We start from the raw sequence: 17057 nt of genomic DNA, 5'->3' as shown, positions 1-17057 counted from the left end.
AGTTAAAAAAACACGTGATCGCTAATGATCCAGTGCAGGGGGGGGTTAGGTTGCACACAAGGTTAATGGTATTTGTCTATTGGCATGATTTATTTATAATTACAAAATAGGTGCTTATATCTTTGTCTGCAAATGCTGGCCAGTTCATTCCTGTTATTCAATGTGGACATTTCTGGTTTGCAAATGGTCAAATGTTTTTCAGTGAGACATAGATTGCACATTGGTTGAATATGCTTCGTTCTATGAGAGGATTTTCCAGGTGGTTGAATAATTAATGTTTCTGTCCGCCAATGACCAAATATAACGGCTTAGCGATCACGTGTTTTTGAATTTTTGAATGTAGGCACCTCTCCCTTCCCCATCGGACATTGTGCACGTGATGTGCATGACGAGCCATTTAACAATATGTTCTGTCCCGAGTAGCTTTATTGACAGCTGATGATTGCTTACGGCATGAAACAGGCTTGTACTGTCTCATAAAGAATTTACTTGACTCACTGGATTAATATATATATAGCGGTTTTTTCTTTCCGGAAACCGTCAATGGTGTTGCTAAAAGTGCTCAACAAATGAGGAGCGTATATCACATACATACGCTCCTCCTAAAAAAAAAAAAAACACTCTATGTGCATATATATATATATATATATATATATATATATATATATATAATCCAGTGATTCTATATATAGATTGTAGCGAATTCGGGGGGCAACCACAGGAACTGCCCACAACACCAAACAGTAATCACATAAACGCATAAAACCACATAAAACACTTACAAAACATTGAATAACAACTAACAATCTGAACGCAGTGCCTGATGGGTAAAACAGGAGGGCACAATTCTGACGGGGTAGCCTCTTCGCGACAGTATGTGTGTGTGTGTGTGTGTGTGTGTGTGTATAATATAACATAATATGATATACACACACACTTGTAGATAAAACACTGCACTTCTGAGCATATGTAAAATTTCCAAGCTTCCTGTAAAAGTGTGTGCCTGTTAAAAGGCTTACTTGAAGAGTAGCTGTTTCTTGCAGATTAAATTAAGGACGTGATTTTAAGGTACTTATATTTCCATGTTGTGCTATTCTGCAGCTGTTGATTCCCTCTCCCGCCGCCACTATATCTACCTATCCTATGAACACAGTTGACTTTTTCTCCGCCGCCGGTTAAAATTTGTCATTGAACAGAAGTTTCATTTCCCTCGTCCTTCGTCGCTCCCTCCCCCGGCTCTAAATGCCACTGTGCGGCTCTTATCTCGGGCGTCGCTGCTGCCTTATGTTTTTGTTTAGTTTTGATGAATACATGTTGATATCACAACGACCTTTATGTTATTGGCCAACAAATCTGATATGTGTCAGCACCCCCTGACTGATCCAGGAAGGTATTGCTCTAACGACATGGCTGATCATACAAAATAAGCATTCAGTGTGTCTATATTTCACTCCCATTGCCTTTAAATTGGCAATTTAAAGAAAATTGGCCATTATGAAGAAAAGCCACTCTTCCCAGTGTGCAGAAGGCAGGAGTTCATTGATTGATGAATGGCTCAGCAGATGTGGAAACAAATGGATACGGAGTGCACAGGGACATCAGTCCTTTATCTTGTGGAGTGTTGGAGTTTCCCATCGTTCATGTAAAGCCATTCGGTGTCTCTCTTCTTGTACACATCATATTCACACCTGTGAATCCTGCAACGCCAAGTAATGACAGTGACGGCAGGGCGACTAAGAAAGAAAGTGAATGATGGTGATGGGAACTAAAACTATTCATTCATATCACAATATGTCCTGTCTAGAAAATAATGATGTATCACAATAAATAAGAAAAGAAAATTGTGAATCACATTTTATGAACCTTTAATACACGACACAAGATTCAGTTTAACCTTGAGTAGCCACAAGGTACATAGTATGCAGATGAAAAACATTTTTATAGTGATTTTTTTTTTACATTTTGTGATGAAAACAATACAAAGATTAAAGCATTGATGAGGTGAATAAAATGGAGTGTAAAACTGAATAAGAATGAACTGAAATGCTCAGGAGGTAAAGAAAATAACATTTTTCCCCCTCCAATGTGTTTTACAGCACAACTGCAACCGTATCAAGAAATTCTGGCCTATAGCAAAATACCTGCAGCAGCTCGAAGCTGTATCACAATACTACAATCACCAGAATCCCAGACCATATGTAGTGTCATATCACGATATTACGATCATCAGAATCCCAGACCATATGCAGTCTCATATCACGATGTTAAAATCACCAGAATCCCAGACCATATGCAGTCTCATATCACGATGTTAAAATCACCAGAATCCCAGACCATATGTAGTGTCATATCACGATATTACGATCACCAGAATCCTAGACGATATGTAGTGTCATATCACGATATTACGATCACCAGAATCCCAGACCATATGTAGTCTCATATCACGATATTACGATCACCAGAATCCCAGATGATATGTAGTGTCATATCACGATATTACAATCACCAGAATCCCAGACCATATGTAGTGTCATATCCCGATATTACTACTACTACTACTACTACTAGTTTCGGCTGCTCCCGTTAGGGGTCGCCACAGCGGATCATCCGTTTCCATTTCTTCCTGTCTTCTGCATCTTCCGCTGTCACACCAGCCACCTGCATGTCTTCCCTCACCACATCCATAAACCTCCTCTTTGGCCTTCCTCTTCTCCTCTTCCCTGGCAGCTCCATATTCAGCATCCTTCTCCCAATATACTCAGCATCTCTCCTCCACACATGTCCAAGCCATCTCAGTCTTGCCTCTCTTGCTTTGTCTCCAAACCGTCCAACCTGAGCGGTCCCTCTAATATAATCGTTCCTAATCCTGTCCTTCTTTGTTACTCCCAGTGAAAATCTTAGCATCTTCAACTCTGCCACCTCCAGCTCCGCCTCCTGTCTTTTCATCAGTGCCAATGTCTCCAAACCATATAACATAGCTGGTCTCACAACCATCTTGTAAACTTTCCCTTTAACTCTTGCTGGTACCCTTCTGTCGCAAATCACTCCTGACACACTTCACCCACTCCACCCTGCCTGCACTCTCTTTTTCACCTCTCTACTGCACTCCCCGTTACTTTGGACAGTTGACCCCAAGTATTTAAACTCAAATGCCTTTGTCACCTCCACTCCTTGCATCCTCACCATTCCACTGTCCTCTCTCTCATTCACGCATAGGTATTCTGTCTTGCTCCTACTGACTTTCATTCCTCTTCTCTCCAGTGCATACCTCCACCTCTCCAGGCTCTCCTCAACCTGCACCCTACTCTCGCTACAGATCACAATGTCATCCGCGAACATCATCGTCCATGGAGACTCCTGCCTGATCTCGTCCGTCAACCTGTCCATCACCATTGCAAACAAGAAAGGGCTCAGAGCCGATCCTTGATGTAATCCGACCTCCACCTTGAACCCATCTGTCATTCCAACTGCACACCTCACCATTGTCACACTTCCCTCATACGTATCCTGCACCACTCCTACATACTTCTCTGCAACTCCTGACTTCCTCATACAATACCACACCTCCTCTATCGGCACTCTGTCATAAGCTTTCTCTAAATCTACAAAGACACAATGCAACTCTTTCTGGCCTTCTCTATACTTCTCAATCAACATTCTCAAAGCAAACATCGCATCTGTGGTGCTCTTTCATGGCATGAACCCATACTGCTGCTCGCTGATCATCACCTCTCCTCTTAACCTAGCTTCTATTACTCTTTCCCAAATCTTCATGCTGTGGCTGATCAACTTTATACCTCTGTAGTTGTTACAGTTCTGCACATCGCCCTTGTTCTTGAAAATCGGTACCAGTATGCTTCTTCTCCACTCCTCAGGCATCCTCTCACTTTCCAGGATTGTGTTAAACAATCTAGTTAAAAACTCCACTGCCATCTCTCCTAAACATCTCCATGCCTCCACAGGTATGTCACCAGGACCAACTGCCTTTCCACTCTTCATCCTCTTCATAGCTGCCCTTACTTCCTCCTTGTTAATCCACTGAACTTCCTGATTCACTATCCCTACATCATCCAACCTTCTCTCTCTCTCATTTTCTTCATTCATCAGCCCCTCAAAGTACTCCTTCCACCTTCTTAGCACACTCTCCTCGCTTGTCAGCACATTTCCATCTCTATCCTTGATCGCCCTAACTTACTGCACATCCTTTGCAGCTTGGTCTCTCTGTCTAGCCAATCGGTACAAGTCCGTTTCTCCTTCCTTAGTGTCTAACCTGTCAGACAACTCACCATACGCCTTTTCCTTTGCCTTTGCCACCACTCTCTTTGCTTTACGCTGCATCTCCTTGTACTCCTGTCTACTTTCTTCATCTCTCTTACTATCCCACTTCTTCTTTGCCAACCTTTTCCTCTGTATAATTTGCTGTACTTCCTCATTCCACCACCAAGTCTCCTTGTCTTCCTTCCTCTGTCCTGATGACACACCAAGTACCTTCCTAGCTGTCTCCCTCACTATTTCTGCAGTGGTTTTCCAGCCATCTGGCAACCCTTCACTACCACCCAGTGCCTGTCTTAACTCCTGCCTGAACTCCACACAACAGTCTTCCTTCTTCAACTTCCACCATTTGATCTTCGGCTGTGTCTTCACTCGCTTCCTCTTCGTGGTCTCCAAAGTCATCCTACAGACCACCATCCTATGCTGCCTAGCTACGTTTTCCCCTGTCACCACCTTGCAGTCTCCAATCCCTTTTAGATGGCGCCTTCTACATAAGATATAGTCCACCTGTGTGCACTTTCCTCCACTCTTGTATGTCACCCTGTGTTCCTCCCTCTTCTTGAAATATGTATTCACCACAGCCATTTCCATCCTTTTCGCAAAATCGACCACCATCTGTCCTTCCACATTTCTCTTCTTGACTCCATACCTTCCCATCACCTCCTCATCACCTCTGTTCCCTTCACCAACATGTCCATTGAAGTCCGCTCCAATCACCACTCTCTCCTCCTTGGGTACCCTCTCCACCATGTCATCCAACTCACTCCAGAATTCTTCTTTTTCATCCATCTCACACCCAACTTGCGGGGCATATGCGCTGATAACATTCAGCAATAAACCTTTAATTTCCAGCTTCATACTCATCACTCTGTCTGACACTCTCTTCACTTCCAGCACGCTCTTGACATACTCTTCCTTCAGAATTACCCCTACCCCATTTCTCCTCCCATTCACACCATGGTAAAAGAGTTTGAACCCACCTCCGATACTCCTGGCCTTACTCCCCTTCCACCTGGTCTCTTGCACACACAGTATGCCTACCTTTCTTCTTTCCATCATGTCAGCCAGCTCTCTCCCTTTACCAGTCATAGTGCCAACATTCAAAGTTCCAACTCTCACCTCCACATGTCTACCCTTCCTCCTCTCTAGCTGCCTCTGGACATGCTTTCCCCCTCTCCTTCTCCTTCGCCCAACAGTAGCATAGTTTCCACCGACACCCTGCTGGTTAACAGTACCGGTGGCGGTCGTTGGTAACCCGGGCCTCGACCGATCCGGTATGTAAGTCTTATTTATGATCCGCATATTTGATTTGGCAAAGATTTTATGCCAGATGCCCTTCCTGACGCAACCCTCCCCATTTGTCCGGGCTTGGGACCGGCACTAAGGATGCACTGGCTTGTGCATCCTCAGTGGCTGGGTTCATATCCCGATATTACGATCACCAGAATCCCAGACCATATGTAGTGTCATATCACGATATTACGATCACAAGAATCCCAGACCATATGTAGTCTCATATCACGATATTACGATCACCAGAATCCCAGACGATATGTAGTGTCATATCACGATATTACGATCACCAGAATCCCAGACCATATGTAGTCTCATATCACGATATTACGATCACCAGAATCCCAGACCATATGTAGTCTCATATCACGATATTACGATCACCAGAATCCCAGACCATAAGTAGTCTCATATCGCGATATTGACATTAAATGTTGCCCAGCACCTAGAAAAGAGGCCTACTGCTGCTGGACAGTCGAATTTCCTCTGTAGAAAAAAAGGTAGAATATATATTGAATTGCTTTTTGGCCCCTACCGCTTGTGATCAGTGGGATGCAGGGTCTTATCCCTGATCACCTTGGATTTGATATCCTAAACTTTGAGACCTTCCCCGAGAAATGCTGCTGAGCTTCTCCAGCGGCATTTCTCACTGACGCGTTTGCAGTGCTCGTCGTAGTAGTAGTAGTAGTAGTATTACTTGTTGTTGTACTGGACAGCTCCCAGGAATTGAAAGCACTGGTAAGAGAATATACGTGCTCAGTCAACCTTTACTGGATAAGTAGGCGTTGGAAAAAAATCAGAGTAAAAAAAAAAGAAAAGACGAACAGGCTGGTGTGAGCAGACTTTGTCATAGGTCTCTGTGGGAGGCAGAGCGCAAACTCTGGAAGAGACCAGTTGGGAAAAGCGATGAGAAGGGAGGATGAAGATTTAATTTAAAATAGTGTACGTCTGTCTGGGTAGTGCAGCGGTCTATTCCGTTGCCTACCAACACGGGGATCGCCGGTTCGAATCCGGCTTGGTCGGGCATCCCTACAGACACAATTGGCCATGTCTGTGGGTGGGAAGCCGGATGTGGGTATGTGTCCTGGTCGCTGCACTAGCGCCTCCTTTGGTCTGCCAGGGCACCTGTTCAGGGGGGGAGGGGGAACTGGGGGGGGTTAGCGTGATCCTCCCACGCGCTACGTCCCCCTGGCGAAACTCCTCACTGGCAGGTGAAAAGAAGCGGCTGGCGACTCCACATGTATTGGAGGAGGCATGTGGTAGTCTGCAGCCCTCCCCGGATCAGCAGAGGGGATGGAGCAGCGACTGGGACGGCTTGGAAGAGTGGGGTAATTGGCCAAGTAAAATTGGGAAGAAAAAGGGTCACAAATCTCTCACCCCCCCCCCCCCCCCAAAATAAGGTTACATTATATGCTTGCATTGACACTTGTTAAGCAATGGCTAATCATCTATCCATTGGGATAATGATGCAGTGGAGGAGATCGAATAGACGATGAGGGAGGTAGTGGGTTTGTCAGTACCTGACAGTTCATATGCTCCCCCCCCCCCACACACACACACACACACCTATTCACCAGACTTTAGGAGTGGGTGACCGCTCAGAGCCAAAAACTTTATCGAATAAAGGTAATGAATGTGAGTGTCTTTGATGGCGTTTCCAAAGGAACCTTTTACCTTTTTCTTTTTTTTTCCTCCCCACAGGATTCAGAAGCATCTCCGGACCCATTAAGTGAATTGACTAACTCCTAAAAAGTTTTCTTGATTTCCTTTAAAGTGTTTCCACTCTTTATTCTTTCAGACGGCGCATTTCAAAACCACTCTCGGCTGAGGACCCCTCCCCTGCAGCTCTCCCATTCGCACTCGCCCAATCACCAGCACCACGCGGCCTCCATTAACTCCCTGAACAGGGTCAACTACACACCCCGCAGCAACCCGAGCCCCGCACCCACGGACAGCTCGGTTCCTCCGGAGGGTCCTGCCAGTGGCCAGGACTCTGGCAGTGCGCAGGACAACTGGCTCCTCAACAGCAACATACCCCTGGAAACCAGGTACGGCACAGCTTGCCTCCTTGATGATGTGTGATGATTTTTGGCATCTACTGGACTGAGCTTGAGCTGGCGCCATTGAACGCAGCTTTCCGTGCTGTCTGCTCCATGTTAGATTGCCACAGCGCAAACGAGGGACATAGCTATGAAATGGGGAACATCCTGCTAAGGGGCAGAGGCCTACATTTACGATGAACATGATTTTCTGGGAAACAAGAGAAAAGTGCTGTGCCCAAGGTTAGCAATCCCGGTAGTGGGAAGACTATTGAATTTCACAGGCAGTATAATTGTAATTATGTTGGATGTGAAATAGCATGAAATTACATGCAGGCCCCTGTGAGCGGGCCACATGGCACCTCCACTTCAGCCTCGAGTTTTATTTATTTCACATCAATCAGGAGTCAGTCCTCCAGCCCGATCCTCGATAGGAGGCCCTTATGTGAAGTAGATCTGTCAAGTGTTTTCCTATCTGTGAGGATGTCTGTTAGTATTTCTTCGGCTGCTCATCATGCAAGATACTGTGAAATCAAAAAATGTCAGGCCAGTGTCACCTCAAGCCCTCAAATGATTACAGTACTTACGCAGCAGTAGGAGAAGGTCCACCCAAAAAAAGGCCCATTTACTATGCGATCGTATAAAAATCACAGCTTTCGCTTGGATGGAAATCATACAGCTAGGAAGATATTTTTATATTTTTGGATGTGCTTGGCATATATTCAAAATACGTCAATTACAATTCAAATCACACTGCCAATTAAAATAAATTGCTACCAACTCGACTGTTGATAGTAAAGTAGCCATTTTTTTTCTTCTTCTTCTTGCGTGGCCAAACAACCCGTTGTGAACAGAATTGTTGTCTGTTCCTCTGGTATTTTTTTTTGAGACGGTTCAGTCAACAGGAAAATGAGCACTAATTTCGGCGGGTAAAGAACAGTTAGAAGCATAATGAATGATTAAACGTTGTACAGTCCCGGAGTTAATCCCGCACAGGTATTCCCAGTAGAGCAGGAAAAAACAGATGGCAAGGAGAGTGGATTGCAACAGGCAGGAGCCCTGATACAACCGCATACAATCAGTATATCACCTACTGCCAGAAAAAAAAGAAAGATAAATTATTAGAATTCCACTGATAAAATTAAAACCATTAGTGAGATCCACAAGGGTCCTGAATCATTGCCTGTCATTTTTACTTAGTTAATAGCGTTATAATGGCCCACTCCCCTCACCTTCAGGGAGCGGAATGGGCTCTTATAAATTGAGCGTTGGTAGGGTTTATCCTGGCCTTCTGCTGGAGAGTCGCCAGAAGTCGGGTTTTCTCTCCCGAGCTTAGGCACTTTCTTCAGAGCTTCTGCCAGGCGCCTCTCTCTCTTCATTAAAAGTTGTCTACTTCCCTTCCCGAGCACAGGCTTGTAAGACAAACAGGTTTTGCTGCAGACTTGAAGGTGCAGGGACCCAAAAACGAGGCTTTTCTCTTGTTCCGTTGAGCATGTTCAGCCTGCCCGCTGCATGTGGACTGTTCATTTCGCCATTGCATTGTCACAGTCCTCTCTTATGGAACAAAGCTCTCTTGGGCCTTGGGGCTTGGGGGGGCAAGAAAACTGCAAATGTGTTGTTTGTTTTTACAAAACTTTGGAATAAAGAAATGGCAGGGGTTTTTTTTTACATTAGAAAAATGTCAAAAGGCAAGAAATGGCAATAAAGAGCTTCTAGATAAGTGCTGGTCTTATTGCATTTGTCTATAGTAACTGTTAAAACCCCTGAGTGATGCATTGTTTTCTCCCAATCACAACCTTAAAGGAGCCAGAATACTCTAATGTTTATCAGAGAAGAGCAAGACGCTTGCAGAGAAGGGCAGGGCTCGTACAATACAAGGTATGCCGCTGCCCTCAGGGGCTCTGGGGTGGGGGTGGGGGTGGTGGTGGGGGGGCAGGATGCAAGCGAGATGCAAGAGAGATAGATGTTTATTTGTCTCACGCCATTGTAGATTTAGTTCCATAAGGGCTTTGATTTCTTTGTCCTGTGCTGTCCTTCCTAAACGCCGTTTGTCAGTTGTTGATAAATGTCGCCCGGCGATCACATGCTGTGTTGCCCATTGTGTTTCTCTGCACGCATGTCTCACACCAGCTTCATATCCATCTTTCCATCTGTGTGTAGAAACATAGCAAAGCAGACATTCCTAGAGCCTTTACAGGACAACCTCATTGAGATGGACATTCTGGCATCAGCACGCCGCGATGCCGCATGCAAAGACGGGTATGTGTCATGTTTGTCATCTGGCTCACACTACTGTTAGATTCTGCTTTGCCATGAAAACATGCTGATGTCTGCCCTGCCCCCCCCCCCCCAACGTCCGCTGTTCAGAGATGCTGTCAATCAAAGACCCTACTGTGCTCCACATCTGTACCCGCGTTGTTTAACACAACTGACAGTTCATATAGAGTGTGTTTACATGGAAACTAATAACCCAGTTACACGGGGGCTAATCATCTAAGGGCGATATTTTTATTGAGGGATTTTCACGGTTTGGAAAATTCCAATTTCTCTAAAACACGGGTATGTATTGATTCTTTTAATAAACACTCTATAGTGCGTTGGCTCTGACTGTCTTCTCAACCAGATCATGGAGGTGATCGTCCTCAAGCAACAATGTCTGATCATTTTCTCCACCTGTTATTTATTTATTTATTTATTTACCCGCCTTAATGCAAAACACCATAACCTGAGTGTTCTTACTTTAAATTCTGTCTGACAGGGGCGTCCGGGTAGCGTGGCGGTCTATTCCGTTGTCTACCAACGCGGGGATCCCCGGTTCAAATCCCCGTGTTACCTCCGGCTTGGTCGGGCGACCCCTTACAGACACAACTGGCCGTGTCAGAAGCCGGATGTGGGTACGTGTCCTGGTCGCTGCACTAGTGCCTCCACTGGTCGGTCGCGGCGCCTGTTCAGGGGGGGGAGAGGGAACTGGGGGGGAATAGCGTGATCCTCCCACACGCTACGTCCCCCTGGTGAAACTCCTCACTGTCAGGTGAAAAGCAGCAGCTGGCGACTCCACATGTATCGGAGGAGGCATGTGGTAGTCTGCAGCCCTCCCCGGATCGGCAGAGTGGGTGGAGCAGCGACTGGGACGGCTCAGAAGAGTGCGGTAGTTGGCCAGATACAATTGGGGAGAAAAAGGGGCAAAAAAAAAAAATTCTGTCTGACAGTTAATTGTGGGCTTGATATGTTCGCTGTATGGACCGGCACACTGTAAACCACTGCAAACTGAGCGTCAGCATTGTGATCAGTTGCGTCCTCCATATTCCATGTTAGCGACTGCAGTCCAAACAGTAAACACGTGAAGGACTTAATCAACTTTCATCACAACAAAAGATGGAAAACAAATGGAAAGACAGGATTTCTAAGTTGCCATTAGACTTTATTTTTATTTTCCTTTTTTTTTATAAAACATTGTGGTGGGTACAGTCTTGCCAAATTGCCTAACATATTTTCAAGCTTGTGGCTCATGATCTGATTATGATAACCGTCATCTTAGCTTAAGTCAAGTCAAATCAAGTCAGTCATATTTGTACAGCCAAATATCACAAATTACAAATTTGCCTCAGTGGTCTTAAGTCCCCACCTCCCTCCAGTCATGTCGTCTCCATTCTTCATTTGGGATTCAATATGAAAATTCAGTTGTCCATTTGTTTTTATACAAATTGTTGACATCGCCAAAAGGATATGTTGAACGTAATTCACTTCATTATGTCATTATTGTTGCTCAGTCTGCAGCGGCACACAGACCTAACTGGTCAATAGTGGTTTAATATTTTAAATCTCCTATAATTCAAACAACATCCCGTCTGGTCTCCTTTTTGCATGCACCGCTTCAAAAAGCTGATTATAAGCTGACGGCGCCGTTCGCACGTGTCGATAAATTCAGGGGAAGGTCTGAGCGCCATGACTGTGTGTGCTTAGCTTGGTTTTTATCGTCCTCCGATAACACTAATCAGATAAAATCTGATCTAAAGTTTGATTGACTTTATCAGTTTATGATCAGATTAGTAGTGTGCATGTAAGCTTATTCATTTTGTTGTACTCATTTTGTTAAATGTGGCCATTTCATCCAGTAGGTGGGCATGTTCTTTTCTTTAGCGACAACATTGTCAGACAAGTTTCCCCCGATTTTTCCCCTTGTATTAATAAAAGCTTTCATTGACTTTCTATCAACATACATTAAAATGTGGCACACCGGGGGTGTCCGGGTAGCGTGGCAGTCTGTTCCATTGCCTACCAACACGGGGATCACATGTTCGAATCCCCGTGTTACCTCCGGCTTGGTCGGGTGTCCTTACAGACACAGTTGGCCGTGTCTGTGGGTGGGAAGACAGATGGGGGTATGTGTCCTGGTCGCTGCACTAGCGCCTCCTCTGGTCGGTCGGGGCGCTTGGGAGGGGGAACTGGGGAGAATAGTGTGATCCTCCCACGCACCACGTCCCCCCTGGCGAAACTCCTCACTGTCAGGTGAAAAGAAGCGGCTGGCGACTCCACATGTATCAGAGGAAGCATGTGGTAGTCTGCAGCCTTCCCCAGATCGGCAGAGGGGGTGGAGCAGCAGCCAGGATGGCTGGGAAGAGTGGGGTAATTGGCCGGATACAATTGAGGGGAAAATCTAAAAAAAAAAAAAAGAAAACAAGTGACACCCCGTCACATTCACATCACTGTCGCTGCAGAGCTCCCTGTAAGAATGTCAGCTAAAAGAGCCGTGACAACAGTGCGGCTGACTCGGGTAGGCTGATCATAAGTCAGTTGGGCACGCAGCTCAACACTTACTCTTCAAGAGTAAATTTAGCTGTGCCATAGTATTCAGTGGGGTTATTTGCCCTCGAAAAACATGGATAATGTACAAGCACGTACACATGCACACACTGTATGTACACTGGAAAGATGTGACACATAGTGAATTTAAAGTGAATTACATTACATTGAATTACTGCTCAGTTGTGAATTACCGGTGGCATAAATTAACAAGGGTCTGCTGTGGTCACTAGTCCTGTAAATTCAATTGGATACCGATTTACCAACATAATGGGACAAAGCCCTTCCCTGGTACTGCTGTGTGGTACACTCATTACTGGATACAAGACTATGGTAACAGCATCAAAAAGGTTGGTCAGTTCATCTGGATACAATGTTTATTGACAGATACTATGTTTCATCACTCATCTAAGTGACATCTTCAGTCTAAACTGACTGCAGGTATCCCGCCCCTTATAAACAATACAGTAGCATAACGACCAGTTTCATATGCAAATATGGGTGTGACCATTAACTACAGTTACAATGGCCATGTGTGCTATTCATAGAGGCTTTGGGAATGTTTGCAATCACAGCATTGTAAGATGGCGACAGATGTACTCTAAGGGCCCTTACATGCCAGGCCAATGATCAGCCGTCGGGCCGTCCGTGAGCGTCTGTGACCCTAGTTTTTACAGTGTGTCCCGCACCGTCGGCACTGGTCGGACCCCTGTCGGCAGCTTTTCGGCCGATTCAGCATGTTGAATCGGCGGAGCCCGTCAGGGGGAAGAGATCACTCTGATTGGCTGTTCAGCTTAGAGAATCAGTACAGAACATACATGCTAGTTGGCAATCGGCTGTAGTCTTTGCGGTGTGTTCGAGCGCTACTTTTTGGCCCAGACGGCAGGCAACGTGAGGCGATGCGACAGTTGGCCTTTGTCGCTGCTAGTCGGTTTGGTGTGACTGGGCCTTTAGGCCTTAGGTAGTTAATGGTCACACCCATATTTGTATATGAAACTGGTCTTTGGTTTTAGTCGTTATGCAACTGTGTTGTTTATAAGGGTGGGGATACCTGCAGTCAGTTTAGACTGAAGAGGTCAGTTAGATGACTGATGAAATGTATCTGTCAAGAAACGTTGTATCCAGGTGAACTGCTTCCGCCTTCTTTGATTTTCTTACCTGGATTATTGAGCATGCATCAAGACATATAGTAGCAGCAGTGAACATACATACATACTGAGACAGACTAACTTGCCAGGTAGTCTGGACTGCTGTTCAAGTCACAGTAATACAGCATATGGCTTGATAGACATTATTAGGGAACAAAAGTGTTTTTCAGTGAAGTCTTTTTTACGTACAGAATTTTTCCTTTCCAGGCATTTTCTCTTCAAGCCAGGTGGAACATCGCCCATGTATTGCACAACGTCACCAGGATATCCTTTGACCTCCAGCACGGTCTACTCACCTCCGCCGCGACCTCTGCCACGTAACACCTTCTCCCGACCTGCCTTCAGCCTGAAGAAACCCTATAAGCACTGCAACTGGAAATGTGCTGCTCTCAGTGCCATCCTCATCTCAGTAACACTGGTGTTCCTGTTGGCCTACTTCATTGGTGAGTCACCTCTGATAGCCTCACACACCGGGGAGGACACCTCTATCTAACCACCCCCAACCCCTCCACCCCTTTATGGCACACATAGAGGGAAGTTCATGCTCCATTGTGTTTCAAATATAATCTATTTTAATGGTGTGGATCTGCACTTTGTGCCATGTATTCATACGGTTATACAGGGACTTGAAGATTGACTCCCCGCCCATATGCCTCATCAGAAATAACATTATCATTCGCAGACTGGGTTGACTGAGTCTGCAGAGACGGGCAAGATGGTTTCCGGCTTCATGCTAGGGCAGACAGGAAAAGAATGAAAAGAGATGGAACACAGCAGCCAGTACACATGAGGATACTGCATATTTAGAAACTTCATCAGGACATCTTTTTTAAATCAATTCCCCCAGCACTACCTTACGGCTGAATCTTAATGTAAGGTCCCAGCTGGTCATTTTCTATTAGATATGACAGTAGAGTTATGTTGTTGGATAAGTTGTGCTTTTTCAGACCTATGTCAGCTCCTATAGGAATTATATAATACACTCATTGATGTGTATGAATTATTTATATAGGTGTCGAGTTGATGCAGCATTTCACAAATAGTTGTCAAAAATTGCTTTATATTGAACAAAATGACAAAAGCAAACTGGGTCCTACTGCCAGGTAAAGTGAATCAGCATGACAAAGAGACACAAAACATCTGACAGGGCAGAGGCTGCAATATGCAAGATATGCAGTGAAAGTGGAGAGAAATGAGAAACAACTGTGGGATAAGAGGAGGACTCAGTGGAAGCACGAGTCCGGGTAAATGTTGACTCACCTGACAGCAGTGGTGGTTTGAAGGCAGCTCAGCAACATTGTAGTTTTGAACAGGGGGAAGATCTTTGTCCAGTCCAGTTAGGCAGAAGTGCAGTTGAGGGACAGAGTTTGTGCAGTGGAATTGGCCAAAAGAGGTGCAGAGTCGTTAATTAGGAAGTGACAAACAGCCAGTCGCGGCTGGCCAGTACAGGGCGCTGGGGCGCCGCCCCCTTCAAATATCAAGAGATGAACATCTACTTAAACATGTTAAATATAATTTAGTTGTAGAATGCAAATAATTATGAAATAAAAGTGTGTTTCAGTCTGTGAGCGCCTGTCAGCAGCCATTAAATATTGGTTCCAAATGGCATTTGGTTGATTTCTGTCTGAATACATATACTTCCTGGGTGAGGGGCGCCGGCCAAACCATACCTTATGTAAGCCCTCAAACTTTTGGCGACCAGGTGACTTGAGGCTGCTGTCTAATTGGTTTCTTCAGATTTTCCATGGGGCGCAATTCTGTGCGCCCCAGACACTCCCACTTGTATTGGCAGCAAATTGGTATTGTTTTAAAGTTTTTTGATCTAATGTGATTGGACAATTCTCATGGCTTGTCAATCATGTTCACGCCCACCACCACGCCTCGTCTCGACTGTCAGTCCTCCACCGTCTACGAACCCTGATAAAATATATAGGCTACATTGTCTTTCTCAATAACTCTGTGACTGTGTGGACATTAAAGCAGCTGTCAGGTGCGCTGTGCCAAGCTAAATTGCCCCCCGCCCAAAAAAAAAAAAAAACTAGCACCAGCCGCCACTGCAAACAGCACCAGGGTATGGTGGGCATGGTGAACAGCGAAGAGCCAGACAGAGCAAGACAGAGAAATGGCAGACATTTTCAGAGAAATACAAGGTGCAGGCTTGGGGACATAACGCCCCTGTAAAGAAACTAGGGAATAGGCTAGAAGGGCGAACCTTAGAAATGCAATGTCAGGCAGCTTTATTTTGTGTCTGGATTTAAAAATTGACTGTGTTCAACCCACTTACAAGGGCAGGCGGACTATTAAAAAGATATGCCAGGGATTGGGACTGCAGCCTTGTCCATTGACGCAACAGATGATACACAGTTCAATTTCCTATATTTTACCATGCAATATATGGTTTCATATACCTGTTTAACATATAAATGATTACGGTGTTAAATTCAATCCCACATGGAAAAAGAAAGAGGGGTTTGTCAAACAAATGAATGGGGAGAACACTGCACCTCATTTGTATGAAGCCAATGAAAGAGCAGACAGATCCTCTTGCATAGTCTTCTTCACTGAGATAAATGGATGTGCCATTGAAGCCATTTGTTATTAATACGCATTATTTTGTAACGATCACAAAAGCTATCATTTCTATTTCCCCCCAAGGCCAAACGAAATAAAATCTGATCGTCCTCCTTTTTCATTTAAATGGTTTCATTTGAGATCCAGAATGGTGCTGGTTTGAATAAAATTAGAACCAGCAGCTGGCCGCTGATGGTAATGATTTATGCTACGAAGTAATACAGAAAATTCAAATCGATTAGGGTGGGCGGGTGTGAGACCTGATTTGTCTTGTTTTGGCATCAACGGTGTGGCTGGGCTTTAGATGTAGTCTAGATACACAACTACCGTTTGTGACCTGGCCAAGAGCCAGAGGGCCCCATCAGGCTGATAGCACTTAATCACTGCATGTAATTACACCCCACAAAAATCAGACCATCTCCCGGTGCACCACAAGTAAACATCCTGGAGTCCAAACCTCACCCTAAGATCTGAATATCCAATCAAGAGTGATGGCCATGTTTAATTAAATGCTGATGAGAAAATATATTTAATTTCAAGTGCAATTAATTATTCAGGCCTGTAATTGGAAACTCTGGGTGAGATATCTAATGAACCCAATTAGACCTCATGACAGATGTTTTGACGGGGTGTGTGGTTTTATTCAGTGCAGCTTTGTAGATCTCCCCATTTTGAGGCGCAAACAGGTTGGGGTGTTTAGGAAGGCACGATTTTCTCTGCGGTTGCTTGCTCATTAGCACATTTGTTATACGCTTGCCATTTTAAGGTCATCAGTATCCTCCTGTGCTCACTTTCGTTCACACTGGGTATCTAGTCAAGGACAAAGAGGTTGGGCTTCAGAATGCGCTTCACCGCAGGAAAATCTAGCCCAAAAAAGGCAACACAGATTTCACCTCTGCTTTTTCAGTAGATCAAAATTGCATTGCTT

General features: G+C 45.0%; 1 protein-coding gene across 1 annotated transcript in view; it reads left to right on the top strand.

Moving 5' to 3' along the window:
- tenm4 (teneurin transmembrane protein 4) overlaps positions 1-17057 on the top strand; it is a 196874-nt gene that overhangs the window by 59940 nt on the left and 119877 nt on the right. The window contains exons 4-6 of the mRNA XM_056283755.1: positions 7367-7616; positions 9768-9866; positions 13766-14001. Of these exons, the coding sequence (XP_056139730.1) occupies positions 7367-7616; positions 9768-9866; positions 13766-14001 (585 nt within the window). The remainder of the gene's footprint in view (positions 1-7366; positions 7617-9767; positions 9867-13765; positions 14002-17057) is intronic.

Source organism: Lampris incognitus, chromosome 7, assembly GCF_029633865.1.
Source record: "Lampris incognitus isolate fLamInc1 chromosome 7, fLamInc1.hap2, whole genome shotgun sequence".
Classification (NCBI taxonomy): Eukaryota; Metazoa; Chordata; class Actinopteri; order Lampriformes; family Lampridae; genus Lampris; species Lampris incognitus.
The sequence above is the reverse complement of the archived record's forward strand: the minus strand, read 5'-3'. Positions and strand labels throughout refer to the sequence as shown.